The following is a 16,543-nucleotide window of genomic DNA, read 5'->3' as shown; positions in this document are numbered from 1 at the left end:
GTAGCGGAGGCTGGCTGCAAACCTGCCATCCTGCATCACAGCCTCCCAAGTATTGGGATTACAAGCATGCACCACCATGCTGGGATCATTTAGGATGATTTTACTGCATTAACTTTATTAATCTTATTTTCTATTATTCTTTTACATAAGTTCTCCAATTTGGTAAGCACAAGATAGAAAATGCTCAATGAATAAACTCTGTTTTCAGAAAACAACATACAGGTTGAATATTTTTTATCTAAAATGCTTGCAATTGGAAATGCTTCAGATTTCAAAGTTTTGGGATTTTGGAATATCTGCATAGACTTTATAGTTCCTAAGCCAAAACCTCAAATCCAAAATGTCCCAAACTCAAAAAATAAAAATACCCTAGTCTTCTGCTCTTTATAAGCCTAGATTTTACATCTCAGAAAGATAACTTTCAAGTAGAGAAGAATTCAGAGAACAAAAAATATATATTTTACTATTAAGTATATAGAGTTGGCCCTCTGAATCCATGGATTATGCGTCTGCAGATTTAACCAACAGTGAATCAAAACTATTTGGAGAGGCCAGATCCCTGGAGAAACCGGGCCCAGTAAGACCCTGGGTCCTGGGCAGGGGTCGCGCGGAGCATGCCAGCTGGGCCCGGGTCGCAGGACTATGGGCCCTGGGCCAGACTGCGCGTAGCACGCCAGACCCCTGGAGAAACCGGGCCCAGTAAGGCCCTGGGTCCCAGGCAGGGGTCCGGCGGTATACACTGGACCCTGGAACAGTCTGGGCCCGGGTCACAGGACTCTGGGCCCCAGGCAGAGTAGTGCGCAGCACGCTGGACCCATGGGGAAATCGGGCCAGGTCACAGTGCTACTGAGTGCCTGATCCCACTACCTCCTCAAACCACAAATACTGAAGGAAAAAGAAAAATATCAGAGAGGGGTGAAGAAGGCCGTGGTAGATGCCAGGATGCGGAGATGCAGACAAAACTTATCCAAATGCAATGGAACTCATGGAAAAATTCCCCGTGAAGGAGGACTGCTGTTTCTCTATATTGTTAAGAATCTTGGACATCACCTGTAAGGAGAGAGTTTAGCGGAGACCAAGGAGAAAGGTGGTGTTGAAAGCGATGGTGGTAGAGACACATTCAGGAGAAGCAGAAATCGGATCCTACCAACCTTATTTTTTTTTTGGAGAAATTACACCAAATGTCGAATGCTACCATCACGCATGCTTAGGAACACTGGACAAGATTCAGAGTGGAAAAAGAGCTTGGGAAAGATTTGAAATGGTGGAGGCAGTGGCAATGGCAGTGGCCAGTACTCAGGGGAGGCAGAGATCTGATGCATTATACCTGGAACTTTTGGAATAATAACCCCAGAGGCAGAATGCTACCACCACGCACCCTCGAGAACGTGGGACAGTTGGTTGGGTAAAGAGGGTTCTCAGATTGGAGCCTGCTGAGGGGTGAGGCCGGTGACAGACACAGCAAAGCTGGGATTGGAGCCTGTCATGAGGTAAGGCCAGTGCTGGAGCCTCCGAGGCCGGGATTGGAGCCTGTCGAGGGGTTAGGCCGGTGCTGGGGCCAGTGAGGCCGGGATCGGAGCCTGCCGTGAGGCAAGGCCAGTGCTTGAGCCTTCGAGGCCAGGATCGGAGCCTGCTGAGGGGTTAGGTCAGTGCTGGGGCCAGCAAGGCCAGGATCGGAGCCTGCCGTGATGCAAGGCCGGTGCTGAGGCCTTTGAGGCAGCAACTGGAGCCTGCCGAGGGGTTAGGCCGGTGCTGGGGCCAATGGCTGACATCGAAGCCTGCTGTGAGGCAAGGCCACTACTGGGGCCTCCAAGGCTGAAATCGGAGCCTGCCAAGGAGTTAGGCCAATGCTGGGGCCAGTGAGGCCGGGATCGGAGCCTGCTGTGAGGCAAGGCCAGTGCTGGGGCCTCCGAGGCCAGGATAAGAGCCTGCTGAGGGGTTAGGCTGGTGCTGGGGCCAATGGCCAGCATCAGAGTCTGCCGTGAGGCAAGGCCGGTGCTGGGGCCTCTGAGGCCAGGATAAGAGCCTACTGAGGGGTTAGGCCGGTGCCGGGGCCAATGGCCGGCATTGGAGCCTGCCGTAAGGCAAGGCTGCTACTGAGATCTCCGAGGCTGGGATAGGAGCCTGCCAAGGGGTTAGGCTGATGCCAGGGCCAGTGGCCAGCATTGGAGCCTGCCATGAGGCAAGGATGGTGCTGGAGCCTCCAAGGTCGGGATAAGAGCCTGCTGAGGGGTCAGGCCGGTGCTGGGGCCACTGGCCGGCATCGGAACCTTCTGTGAGGCAAGGCTCTTATTGAAGCTTCTGAGGCCAGATCGGAGCCTGCCAAGGGGTTAGACCAGGGCTGGGGCCAGCGAGGCCGTTATCGGAGCCTGCTGTGAGGCAAGGCTGGTGCTGGGGCCTCCGAGGCCGGGATCACAGCCTGCCGAGGGGTTAGGCTGGTGCTGGGGCCAGTGAGGCTGGGATCGGAGCCTGCCATGAGGCTATGCCGGTGCTGGAACCTCCGAGGCCGGGATCGGAGCCTGCCGAGGGGTTAGGCCGGTGCCGGGGCCAGCGAGACCAGAATCGGGGCCTCCCGTGAGGCACAGCTACTGCTTGAGCCAGAGAGGTCTGGATCAGTGCACCAGGTAGCCAGGCCACTACTGGGGCCGTCAAGAGTGGGATCGGTACTTGCAACGTGGCATGCACAGAGAAATATCGCAGAAAATAAAAATCAGATGCTTCCCCTAATCAGCAAAAACTAGGAGAAAGGGGGCAACAGGAAGAGGTCGAGCTATAAAAAGGGTCCTATAGTGAAGCAATTAAGGTGACCAATGAGAGGGTATGGAATAGGGGAGGATGGAGCCTCTTTAAAATGCAGGAGGTAAGTAAACAAATGTATCAAAGTTAATCACCAAAAAAGCATGGGATCAAGGGAGGGGGAGGGAATGGGATGGGGGCTGGATGAGGGCTAATAGGATGATATGTGCTTGTATATCCTCTCAAGTCTTGTATTCCAATGTGATATATTATTACAATACACCAATAAAAAAATATTTGGAGAAAAATAATTATTTCTGTACTGAATACTAACTTGTCATCATTCCCTAAATAATATAGGATAGCAAGTATTTATACAGCATTTATTTTATGTTATTATAAGTAATCAAAAGATAATTTAAAGCATATGGAGGAAGGGCAGAGGCTGTATGCAATACTATGTTTTTTTTTTTTTTGAAGATTTAAAGAAGTTTATTAGAAAGATAGAAATACAGAAAATAGAAATACAGCTCCATTCCAGACTGGCATGGAGGGGTGACTCAAAATGAATACACCCAATACTATGTTATTTTATATAAAGAATTCAATTTTTGTATTCATGGGAGGTCTAGAATCAATCCCCCCAGATACCAAGAGGGCTGTACTAATTTGTTTTCTGATATAGTTCATTTAAAAGGATAATTTTATGCAAAGTAATTTCCTCATATTTCTGATTTTCTTTCGCATATTTTGCTAATAGGTAAAAACATTGTGTTTTGGGGTACTGTATAAAAACTTTCATCTTCATCCTTCTCTTAAGTCTTTCTACAGAGTCCATTTAGAGCTTCCTTGCTTTGCCAGAATCACTTCCTATTCCAGGTGAACATTTATGCCAGTCATAAAACATCAATGGTCTAGGATGACAGGCTTTGGGCATACTAGTTTAAAAAATCATTTTCAGCTCTACCTTAACTATAAATTTGATTATATGATAAGGAGTGACAAACAGTAATTATAATTTTTGATATTATAAATTTGGCTCTGGTTAAGAATATATAAGGAACTAAAAAAGCTGAACATAAAAAGTCCAATTAAAAAAAGTAGACTGAAGAACTAACCAGATACTTCTTTTGACAAATGCCCAAGAAATACATAAAACAATGTTCAGTTTCACTAACCATTAGAGAAAAGCAAGCCAAAAACATAAGATATTATCTCAACCTAGTAAGAATGGCTATATCAAAAAGACAACAAAACTGGCAAAGATATGCACAGAAAAGGAAATCTTATACACTATTGGTATGAATGTAAATTAGCACAGCCATTATGGAAAAGAGCACAAAGGTTACTCAAAAAACTAAAAATGCAATTATATAACACAGCAATTTAACAATCGGGTATATGCTCAAAGGAGATTCATCTTTATGCCAAAAAGGTAGTACTCAGAGGTAGACTGCCCCTGGGTTCAATCTTCAACGCCACAAAAATAAGTAAATAAATAAAATTAAAAATAGAGCAGTCTAACTGGGCATGGTGGCGCACGCTTGTAATCCCAGCACTTGGGAGGCGGAGACAGGAGGATTGCACAGGTTCGAAGCCAGCTGCACTGGCTTTAAGAGACCCTGTTTCCAAATAAAAGTATAAAATAGGTCTGGGAGTGTAATCTGGAGGCTTCCAGGAATCCCAGTACCACACACACACACACACACACACACACACACACACACACACACACACACAAAGATATTTACACTCCTTATTGTAGCAGTATTCACAGTAGCCAAAATATGGAATCAACCAAGATGCTCTTCACAGAGTGGATGGATAAAGAAAATGTAGTATATTTATCTACATAATGGAATACTATTATTAAGCCATAAAAAAGGTGAAATTGTCATTTGTAGCAACGAAAATTGAACTGGCCATCATTTTATTGAATGCAGTCACAGAAAGAGAAATAGCACATGTTCTCACTAATTTATGGAAACCAGTAAGTCAATAAATACAGAATGAAAGAGTGGATAGGGATGAATAGAAGGAAGGGGGAAAAAAAGAAATGAAGAGGTATTTCTAGAGACCTGGAAGAAAAGAGTATCCACATGATCAATGTACAATGTAGCATGTATGGAGATATCACAGTAAATTTCATTGTTGTACAATTATTATCTGTTAATAACTGTAATAATAAACAACTTCATTTCATGTAGACATGAAACTTACATTTCATTGTAGACATAAGGGTTAGAAATATAGCTCAGTGCTACAGCACTTGGCTAGCAATGACTTTAATCCCTAGCACCAAGAATGACAGAAAGAAAGAAAAAGAGTGAAAGAGAGGTAGAAGGAAAAAAGAGAAAGGAATAGAAGGGAAAGAAGAAAAAAAAAGAAAAGAAAGGTAAGGGGAAGAAAAGGAAAAGAAAAAAGCAAAGGAAAGAAGAGAGAAGAAAAGAAAAAGAACAAAGAAAGAAAAGCAAGGCCAGGTATGCCAGAAATGTAGACTTGATGGCATGGATGTAAGTTTAAGCATTAATGAACCAGTAATTTTATTGTTTAGAACACAACCTAATTTCTACAGTTAAGGCATTTTCCTTTATATGCATTAAATAGTTATATTCATTAGCAAAAATCAGTTAGGTTAGTTAACTGAAGAGCCCTACAGTTAAGCCAATACCAAAATATTTACTCATTTGGGTAAAATTACTTAAAAATGGTGTTTATTCATTTTTTATTTGATTTAAGGTTATTAATCTGATAAAATAAGAAAAACAGAAAAATTGTTGAATCAAAATATGAACACAGGAAACTAAAATTCCTAACAAATAATTGGTCTACAGAGATATATAAGGAAACTAGTTGTTTTGAAATAAACATCATGTTCCAAAAAAGGTTAAAAAGTTAAATAAATACAAATTTTAAGCTATCTATTTTTATTAAGAAAGTCCTCATTGGATTCTACTTTCTCTGTGTATTATATAAATGTGCAAAATTTTTATGAGCATGATAATGATCATTTAATGAATTAATACAAAGCCTACCAGCTACTCAAAATTAAGTCCTGAGAGGTAGGGAACAGTTAATAAAACTAAATTGTAACCATTTAAAGTTCTGTAAATGCCATTTGAGAATTAATATGTCACAAGAACACAGTATATTCCACTTCTAAACTTTTCTCGATATTTTGTTTCTTAAGATAATTGTAAATACAGCTGTTTTGATCCTAGAAAGGAACATCTATAGCTCGTGGATGAGTTTCTTCAGGTCTTTAAGGACCAACTCTGACTTACAAGAGAATAACATTTTTCTATTCTTACAAAGATATATCAGATTTCAGTAAAGCTATATAAAAAGCTAGTGTGGGGCATTTATTTGACTTGGGGAAATGAGAAATATAATAGAAAATACAGCAGAACACAAGAAATCAGCAATAAAACAGTGCTTTTAAAATTAATTTATTTTTCTATAGCAAACAAGATAAAAAAATTTATTAGTAGCTTTTTGGAATTCACACCAACTTGACCATATACCCAAAATTATCTGCAAAACATTTAAAAGAGCACTCACCACTGAATTATTTCTGTGATTTGGGCTTCCCAATGTGCAACTGATTCTTTCTTGTCTGCTAGATCTTTTACCTCTTCTTCTAACTGCTGGTTGCGCATACTTAAGTTCTCATACAAAGAGGTCAGCTGAAAGGCAATTTTAAGATTGTGTGACTTTTAGGACCAGGACTTCAAGGTGATCAGATACCTATTGATCTGATAACTAACAATCTCTTACTCAAAGTGCTTTTCTTTTTATTATTACTCATCCTTCTGGATACCAATTTTGGTAATAAGTACTCTGAATTCTGCTTCCTTTGCTTTTCCTCACACTCAACACTGAATCGGTTCTAATCAAAAACATTCTCCATTTGTGGGAAATATAATATTGTATCTTTTTCTCTCCTCTACAAATGTCTATGTGTAATCTTAAAATATTTTTATAATAAATTTCAAACACATACAAAAGTGGCCAATGTAGCTGAACACAGTGGCACAAGTCTGAAATCCCAGTAATTGGAAACTTAGGATGTTATATTCAGCCAAAATATCATTAAGAAACAAAGGCAAAATTCAGAATATAGAAAACTCTACACAGAAACTTTTTTTTTTTTTTTTTTTTTTGCGCGACTGGGGCTAGAACTCAGTTGCTTTTTACCTCCAAGCTATACCCCCAGCCCTATTATTTTTGAAACAGGGTCTCACTGAGTTGCAAAGGGCCTCCCTAAGTAGCTGAGGCTGTCTGTGAACCACCATCCTCAGGTCTCTGCCTCCTGAATGCTGGGATTACAAGCCTGGTCTCTTAATTTTTTTAAAAAATTAGTTGCAAGGAAAATAAAAGTATCATAAAGAAATCTATAAATAAAAGGCATGAGACATATAAAACCATTAAACTGCATTTATTTATTTGTATACTGATTCAATTTAAGAGATTTTGTGTGTGTGTGTGTTTTTCTGGTACTGGATTGAACTCAGGGACATTCTTTGTCGGAGTTACTCCCCAAGCCAGGGTTTGGCTAAATTGCTGAAAATCTCAACCAAACTGCTGAGGCTGGCCTTGAACCTGCAATCTTCCTGTCTCAAACTCCCAAATACTTGGATTATAGGCATAATAACTTTTTTTTACTTTTATTGGTACAATATACTTATATATCATAATGAGACTCAAAGTTATATAAACATATTTTGTATCATTTTTTTGTTTGGTATGTTTGGAACCAACTATTTGTATGTTAGTTCTTTTTATCATGTCCTCCACCTTTCATATCCTGTTTTCCATATCTTCCATCTTTTCTAATCCCTACCCATACACTAGTCTGGAAAAACAATTTTTTAAAATATACTCCTTCCTTCCCATATACTTTTAATGGTATATTATAGTCTCACATCAAATGCAGTTCATTGTGATGGTGACATACATGCACTATCTCTGCCTCCCAAGCATGGGGATTACAAGCATGCATCACCACGCCCGGCTGATAATACTTAATTTTAAAGTTGAGGATTTAAGCGCATTTTTTTTTTCAGACATAGATACCCAGGTAGCCAACAACAAATGAAAAAAATTATCCTTTTCCTACTGAATTTCCACTGAACTGATTTTGCTGAAAAATCAATTCACCATAAATATGAGGGCTTACTTGTATGCTCTTTAATCTGTTATAGTTTGCCAATTATACAGCTTTTTATATATTTATGGTTAATATTTACATATAGTTAATTCTATATTTATAGTAAATATCCAAATTACATAGCATAAATCTTCCAACTTTTAGGTTTTGGGGCCAATGTATTTTAGCCTTTCTAACTTTTCTGTACTCTCATGTAAATTTAAGGGCAAACTCATCAGCTGCAATTAAAAAAGCATACCAGAATTTTAAAGATGTACCTCAACCAATAGGTCTATTTGGTGAGAACTGTTACATTAACAATATTGAGTTTTAAAATCTGTTGACATATTATATCTCTCCATTTGTTTGGAGAGTCCTTCATGTATCTCAGCAATATTTTCTAGTTTGTTCCTTTGGTTAATTACAAGAGCTCTGAGATGGTTGTTTTTGACAATTACGAATATTTTTAACTTTTGGGAGGTCATCATTCTTTTTATATTAGAATAGCCACAAGTCTTTTTATGTTTTTGAAACAGGATCTCACTGAGTTGTGAAGGGCCTCGCTAATTAATTGAGGCTGTCCACGAACCATGATCTTCTGGTCTCAATCTCCCGAATACTGGGATTACAAGTGTGCACCAACATGCCCGGCTAGCATTTTCTTTTTACTAGATCCTGCAATGAATTATTTTATTATCATGACTGCTTTTCGTATTCCTTCCAACTAATTTGTAAGTGGGGTATCAACTGGAAAAGGTAGAAAATATAGACTTTTCATTGCTGCTGTTATAACGATTATAGTTTGAACAGATTACTTAATTTGCTTAAAGTAGTCAGCAAAATGTTAACCTTTGCATTACCACCAAATAAGCATGGACTCTGAAGTGTGTTCAAATCCCAATCTGCTACCTCCTAGTCCTGTGATTAGAAAAGTGGCTTAATTCTTCTTATAATAATAATTATGACTAGTAAGAATATGGAAAGATGCTCATGACATTTTAAGTGAACAGCCCTGTTAATGAAATGTAAAAGGGATTGTAACTCTACAATAATAGGTATAGAGGTAAACCTGCAAAAGAATGCAAATTATAATAGTTGTTTTGTACTGATGAAATCATGAGTATCTTTTTTTTTTTTTTTTTTTTTGGTGGTGGTACTGGGGTTCCTGGAAGCCCTTCTACGTCCAGGCTACACTCCCAGACCTATTTTAACATTTTTATTTGGAAACAGGGTCTCCTAAGCCAGTGCGCACAGCTGGCTTCGTACCTGCGCGATCCTCCTGTCTCTGCCTCCCAAGCGCGGAGATTACAAGCGTGCGCCACCACGCCTGGCATGAGTATCTTTTATGTCACCAAAATATTAAATTTCACTCTTTGGCAAATTCTATTTGCAATTTTATTTGCAGTAAGTATTAATAAAAAAGCAGAATTTACACTCTCCTGAATATATAATTTATTTTTGTTTATTTTTAATTTTTGGAGTTTAGAAATGTAGAAATCTGAACTGGCCATGGTGGGGGTACACCTGTAATCCCAGTACTTGGGAGGCTGAGACAGAAATATTGCAGGTTCAAAGCTAGCCTCTGCAAATAGTGAGACTTTCAACTTTGTGAGACCCTGCTTCCAAATAAGAAATAAAATTGGGGTTGCCGGGCATGGTGGCGCACGCATGTAATCCCAGCATTTGGGAGGCTGAGACTGGAGGATCGCGGTTCGTGGACAGCCTCAGCTACTTAGTGAGGCCCTCTGCAACTCAATGAGACCCTGTTTCAAAATAAAGAATAAAAAATTGGGTAGGGGGTGTAGCTCAGAGGTCAAATGCCTCTGGGTTCCATCCCCAGACCTGCAAGAAAAAAAAAAAAAAGAATGGGCTGAGAGTATAGCTAAAAAGGTAGAATGCCTCTAGGTTCAATCCATAGTATCACACCAAAAAAAAGGTGGAAAAATATTATATATGATTTTTAAATTCATGAGATAATTAACTATTGTTTTTATGTGTACAATTTTGTTAAAAAGGAATTCAATTCTCTTTAAGCCAGTTTCCAATGGGATAGGTGGTAAAGCATGGCAAATGTATTTGTTGGTTATCTTTCTTGGAAAAAGTAACTAATTCAAACCAAACTGGAAAGATGAATAAATGGGAAGAGTAATGAAGATGTATAAGGGGGTGAACTGAGAGTTAAGTGTAGAAAAAAGCAAAAATTAAATAAAGAGATCAGAAATAGAAAAGAGGTTCACATAGAGATTCCAGATTTTTCCCCTTTCTCCAGGAATACAAAATTCTCTGTAATCATTTAGTATTAAATACTGGCCTACCATATGAATTTGTTCTCTATATCACACTTTCATGTTCATCAAGAAAAGATAATGATCTCTGTGTGTGTGTGTGTGTGTGTGTGTGTGTGTGTGTGTGTGTGTGTGTGTGTGTGTGAAGGATGGAACCCAGGGACCTTCTACCTCCAGGCTACACCCCAGACCTGTTTTATATTTTATTTGGAAACAGGATCTCACTAATTTGCTTAGAGCCTCACTAAGCTGCTGAGGCTGGCTTCGAACCTGAGATCCTCCTGTCTCAGCCTCCCATGTACTAGGATTAAAAGCGTGTGGCACCACACCCAGCTTATGTTCTGTTTTGTATAAACCACTTCAAGCTTTATCAAGAAGACTTCATTGTTTTTAATAGACCTAAATAAGTCCCTTCCTTGTGGATGTATTATATCACAACATACTTTTAATTAAGAGTATTTAAAAAATGATCTCTATAAACATACATTTTTGGTAAACTCAGCATAACTTAATGTTTTAACAGAAAATTTGACCTATAAAATACCTGGTGTGGTGGCGGACGCTTGTAATCCCTGCACTTGGGAGGCAGAGACAGGAGGATCACACCGGTTTCCAAATTAAAAATATAAAATAGGTCTGGGAGTGTAACCCAGAGGTAGAAGGGTTTCCAGGAACCCCAGTACCACCACCAATAAATAAATAAATAAATAAATAAATAAATAAATAAATAAATCTATATTCAATATGATTATTTTCATAAATTTTTCTCAATATTACATAATATCTTTCATTAGGTAATCTGCTTAGTAAACTCTATGAAATGGCCTTCTAACGTTTAATTATTTATGTATATCTATGTCAATATCTTCACCTATATCTTATTTGTTATCTCAGGTAACTCATAAAAATATTAAAATTATATTTAATAAATGAAATATTAAATTTTATAGTCATGTTAATCAAATATATGAAATAATTATTATTTAATCTATTTGAATAAAGTTCAAATATTATTGGTCCTATTTTAGTAAAAATAACTTAGAGTTATACAATAAAATTTGTACGCCATTCATGGTTTAAAAATCCATTTGTAGCTGGGCACTGTGGTGTACTCTTGTAATACCAGTGGTTGGGAGACAGCCAGCCTTAGTAAGTTAGTGAGGCCCTCCTCAATTGAGTGAGACGCTATTTAAAAATAAAAAATAAAAATAGGGTTGGGGTATAGCTCAGATGTAGAATGCCCTGGGTTCAATCCCCAGTGCCTCATACACACAATAAATAAATAAATAAATAAATAAATAAATAAATAAATAAATAAATGCTACTTAGTATTCAGCCACTTTTCACAATGTTTTTGTACATTAGCTTTATAAGACTTAAAAAGTAAACTAACAGTATTCTAGGCAAAATCATTTTTTATTATTGTTATTATTATTTGGCACTGGGGACTGAACCTAGAACCATTCTCTCTCCAAATTATACCTTTAGCCTAATTTTATTTCTTATTTGAAAACAGAGTCTTAACATTAAGTTGCAGAGAGCCTCGCTAAGTTGCCAAGTCTGGCTTTGAATCTGCGATCCACTTGTTTCAGCCTCCCAAGTACTGGAATACAAGGTCATTTTTTTTTTTTAATGTTTAGAAAATAAGCATTGAGGAGTGGTGACAGAAACAGAGACCTATATAAAAATAATGAGAATGGAGAATTTTTCATGATTATTTAGTTGTGGTCTTCAATCTGTTATTAGAATAACTAATAATTGAATATAGCATTTTTATTGGAGGAAACTCAGATCATTATAAAATGCAATTAGCTAGCCTTTCTTACTTAAATTTTAACAGAATTACTAAAAATCTGCTTAATATTAGGATTTTTGCAACTATTTGTTTAGGAATGGGCATAAGAAATGCAGATTGGTGGCAGTTTGAGAAATATTGACTTAATAAATGGAAAAAAATTTCTTTAAAGTACTAAAATCTGTTCATAAGTATAGGTATTTCTATGTTTAGTACATAGTTTTGTTCGTTATTCAAGTGACAGTTTAGACAGAGTCAACCACTTTGGATAATCATCTATTATAATGTCTCCAGGCATAGCTCTCCACTTAGCCAGAATTTAGCCAGTCATCAACTTGGCCAGCCATGGCCAGGTAAGTGATAAATAGGAGAGAAAAGTGAAACTCAAGACTGGTTATAGATAGGTATGACAAAAAACTGCCTGTATCATACAGGTACTCATAGTCTATAAATAGGATTATTACACCAAAAATGTACACCAAATATAAAAATTTTACCCACAATTTCTATAGTAGTGTTGAATATCTAGCATGTGTTCAATTAAAATAAATTCAATTGAAATCACTCACCTTATCAAGTTCGCTTGTCAACTTTTTATTTTCTTCAGTTAATAACACCTTTTCTCGTTCATACTGTTGTTTGAACTCACTTTCAAATTCTTCCCTTTCAGTTTGACTAATACAATTCAAAACAGAGGGAAAAGGAAGTGAATCAAAGGTCAACTGAAAATCTAACAGAAATTATTTTTACATTGTTATAATTACATAAATATCAGAATAAACTATAGAAACATTATTCACATAAAACACAACTTCATTATATGTAGTAACAAGTTTGATGAAATACTTTCCAAGAATTTATAGTACAATAATGCTGATTGGTTCATTCATTCATTTAACAAATATATGTGGAGAGCCTACTATGTACCAAGGAATTGTTATGGGCCCTTCAGAGAGGTCCTGCTCTCCCAGAGCTTACATTCCAATAGAGGGAGAACAGGCAGTGAAAAGTGAATAACTGAAATAATTTCAGATAAGTTCCATAAAGAAAACAAAATATGGCAATGCTATAAATACTATCGGAGATGGTGTGGCTTATTTAAATAGTATAATCAGGGAATGTTTATCAAGGCTAATGAAATAAACCATGAGGATGAAAATAATAATTGCCATCTGTTTCATAGTCATTAAGTTTAAAAAGACAGAGTAGTCTGAGATGAAATTGTATACTTTTCTTTGTGTATCAGTATTATAACCTTCCTAGAAAATACAGTCATAGGCCCTTAAATTAAATTTACCATGTTCTAGCTTTACTAATTTCATTAAGAATAGCACTTCACACAGTTTCCAACTGTTAACATTTTAGTTTATCTGCTCAATTACTGTGGGTTTTGATTTCAATATTTTTCTAAACCATTGAGAGGCAGCTATAGAAGACTCCAGACTGTTTCTCAAAGAGTACATTCTAATACAACCCTAAGCAACTTTCCAAAGTAGAAGAATCAGTATTACCTAACATTACTGCCAAAATCTATAGACCAAATAATGCAAACCATTCTAACAATGTCTCCTTTTCTTATTCAATCCAGGAGCCAATGGAGAAACATGTGTTGCATTTAGCAGTTATATGTCTTCACTGCCCCTTAGTCTCAAAGAATTCCTTAGTCTTTGCTACCTCTCACAATAGTTTTAAGACTATAGGCCTCTCATTGTTTAAGAGGACAACCATCTGATGTTTATGATCAGATTTAAAGATTTTATTCCTAGCTGGAATACAAGAAGAATAATGCTACCCTCTTCTTAACAACCCATCAAGTGGTACAAATGTTGATACTCCCTAAACTGACCAAACTCTCTTATTAAGTTAAAATTTCAAGTATATGCCTATAATATCAGTACTTGGGAGGCTGATACAGGAGGGCTGCAGGTTATCCTATAGCCTGAGCAGTACAGCGAGGCTCTTAGCATGCAGCAAGACCTAGTTTCAAAGCAAAAAATAAAAAGGGCTGATTATGTGTAACTTGGATATAGAATACCCATGGGTTCAATCTTCAGTATCACACACAAAACAAAACAAATGCACATTAACAACAAGTAGAGCCAGAAACATGGAATAGGCTTCTGAGGGCAGCAATAAATAAGGCTGAGGAGTCTGAACCGTTATATCTCCCTAAACCTTTCTTATAGGTAGAAGCCTCCTCATTCTCATTCTTCCCCATGGTCCCTATAACAAAGGGAACCAGCTCCTCCCCCCCCCCTTTTTTTTTTGGGTGGTACTAGAGATGGAATCCAGGGGCGTTGTACCTCCAAGCTACACCCCAGCCCTATATTTTAGTCTTTTTATTTTTGAAACAGGGTCTCACTGAGTTGCGAAGGGCCTCACTAAATAGCTAAGGCTGTCTGCGAACTGTGATCTTCCGGTCTCCGCCTACCGAATGCTGGGATTACAAGTGTGCACCACCACCCCTGGCCCAGCTCCTTCCTTTTCTTGCATTTCTCATTAGCTTCACCTAAATATTAAGTTACGTCAAAAGAGTAATGCCAATTATTTTTAACACCTACTCAATTGTATGATAATTTTCAGGACAATAATAAAAATGAAGATCCCAGCATAGAGCAAATACAGAAGTAAAGAAGGGGACCTATGCAACCTAAGAGTTAAAAAAAATTGCCAATCTGTATTGAAAAAAAGTATGAGTAGCATAAAGAAATAAATTCTAAGGTTAGTAGGCTGGGGGGGGGGCTGTTTAAAGATAGCCAAATACATTAAATGAACATAGTTCTCTGAGATTTGTGGTTTCATGTTGTGACTCCATATTGAGATATAGTTTTTGACTATAAGGTTGAGTCCTGGAAGTTTGGATCCAATAAAGATCTACAATCAATAAGCCTGAGGTGTGTGACCTCCCTGTCATATAGAAGAGTCTACTCAGCTCAGACAGATGACAATGTTAAATCTATTATGTGCAAACTGCTCAGTCACTCCCTGAGGACACTCCTTTCCCCAAGGCATTAGAAAATAAATACCTTAATAAGAGGGAAGACTAGCATTCTGAAAAAGTACTGAGACTTGGGAGGTATTTTCTATAAGTGCTGGTGATACTGGAAAATGCCACAATAGACATAAATGTACAGAAAATAATGGTACTCCAGATCTGCTATTACAGCTGCTTTACTCACTTATAGCTTGACTGTTACAAATCTCAATATTTTCCCTTAGAATTAAGTCACAATCTGGGTGTTGCGGCACATGCTTGCAATCCCAGTATTGGGAGGTTAAGATAGGAGGATCGCAGGTTGGCAACCAGCCTCGGCAACTTAGTGAGACCATATCTCAAAATAAAAGAATACAATAGGGCTAGGGTACAGCTCAGAGATAGAATGCCCCTGGATTCCATCCCCAGGACCACACATACACAAAAAGTCACAGCAGAAATTACAAGAATTTATGACTGCTAAGCTGGCACTACAGAAAACACTTAAATAAGACACAAAGACGCTGGACGTGGTGGCACACGCTTGTAATCCCAGAATTTGGGAGGCTGACGGGAGGATCCTGGTTCGCAGACACAGCATCACCAACCCAACCAAAAGAAAAAGAGAATTTACAGAGTAGAAATTCAAAGGATCATTAGAAACTATTTTGAAAACTTACACTCTAATAAACTGGAAAACTTAAGAGAAGAAATCAACAAATTTATAAACACATACAACCTAAAAACCAAGAAGATAAGAGAAAACCTAAACTTCCAATAACAAACAAACAGAACCATACTGGAGGCACCACTATACCTGATTTCAAATTATACCATAGAGCTATAGTAACAAAAACAATAGGATGGTGGCACAAAGAGCAGATGTGTATGATCAATGGAATAGAAGATACAAAAACAAATCCTCATACTTATAGCCAGTTGATGTTTTAACAAAGGAACCAAAAAATACACTGGAGACAGGAAAGCTTTTTCAACATATGGTGCTGGGAAAACTGAATTTCCATATGTAGAAGAATGAAATTAGACCCCAATCTGTCACTCTGCACAAGAATCAGCTCAAGATGAACCAAGACCTAGAAATTAGACCAGAAATTTTGTAATTACTAGAAGAAAACACAGGACCAACTTTCTAACACACAGGCACTAGTAGAAACTTCATCAATTAGATCCCCAAAGCTCAGGAAATAAAACAGATTCAATAAACAAGATGACATTAAATTTAAAAGCTACAAAGCAAGAGTCTGAAGAGAGCACCTACAAAATAGGGACAATCTTTGCTAACCACTCCTCTGGTAGAGAACTTTTATCTATAATATATGAAAAAATTTAAAACTTACAATAAAAAGAAATAAAATAATGCAACAAAAATGGGCAACTAAACTGAACAGATAGCTTCTCAAAATAAGAGCTATAAATGGCCAATACATATATAAAAATGTTCAATGGCATTAGCAATTAAAAATGCAAATCAAAACTATACTGAGGTTCCATCTAACTCCATTTAGAATGGCAATCATCAAGAATACAAACAATAATAAATGCTGACAAGGATGGGAGGAAACAGAAACACATTCACTGTTGGC

General features: G+C 37.6%; 1 protein-coding gene across 11 annotated transcripts in view; it reads right to left on the bottom strand.

The window, feature by feature from the left end:
• Positions 1-16,543, bottom strand: part of CDC42BPA (CDC42 binding protein kinase alpha) — a gene marked incomplete at both ends in the record, with an annotated part of 335,066 nt that overhangs the window by 91,801 nt on the left and 226,722 nt on the right. For all 11 annotated transcript variants that reach the window (XM_080699099.1, XM_080699104.1, XM_080699105.1 and 8 more), the window contains 2 exons: positions 6,298-6,422; positions 12,535-12,640. In XM_080699099.1, the coding sequence (XP_080555225.1) occupies positions 6,298-6,422; positions 12,535-12,640 (231 nt within the window). The remainder of the gene's footprint in view (positions 1-6,297; positions 6,423-12,534; positions 12,641-16,543) is intronic.

This window comes from Muscardinus avellanarius (assembly GCF_963383645.1).
Source record: "Muscardinus avellanarius genome assembly, chromosome: 7".
Taxonomy (NCBI): Eukaryota; Metazoa; Chordata; class Mammalia; order Rodentia; family Gliridae; genus Muscardinus; species Muscardinus avellanarius.
The sequence above is the reverse complement of the archived record's forward strand: the minus strand, read 5'-3'. Positions and strand labels throughout refer to the sequence as shown.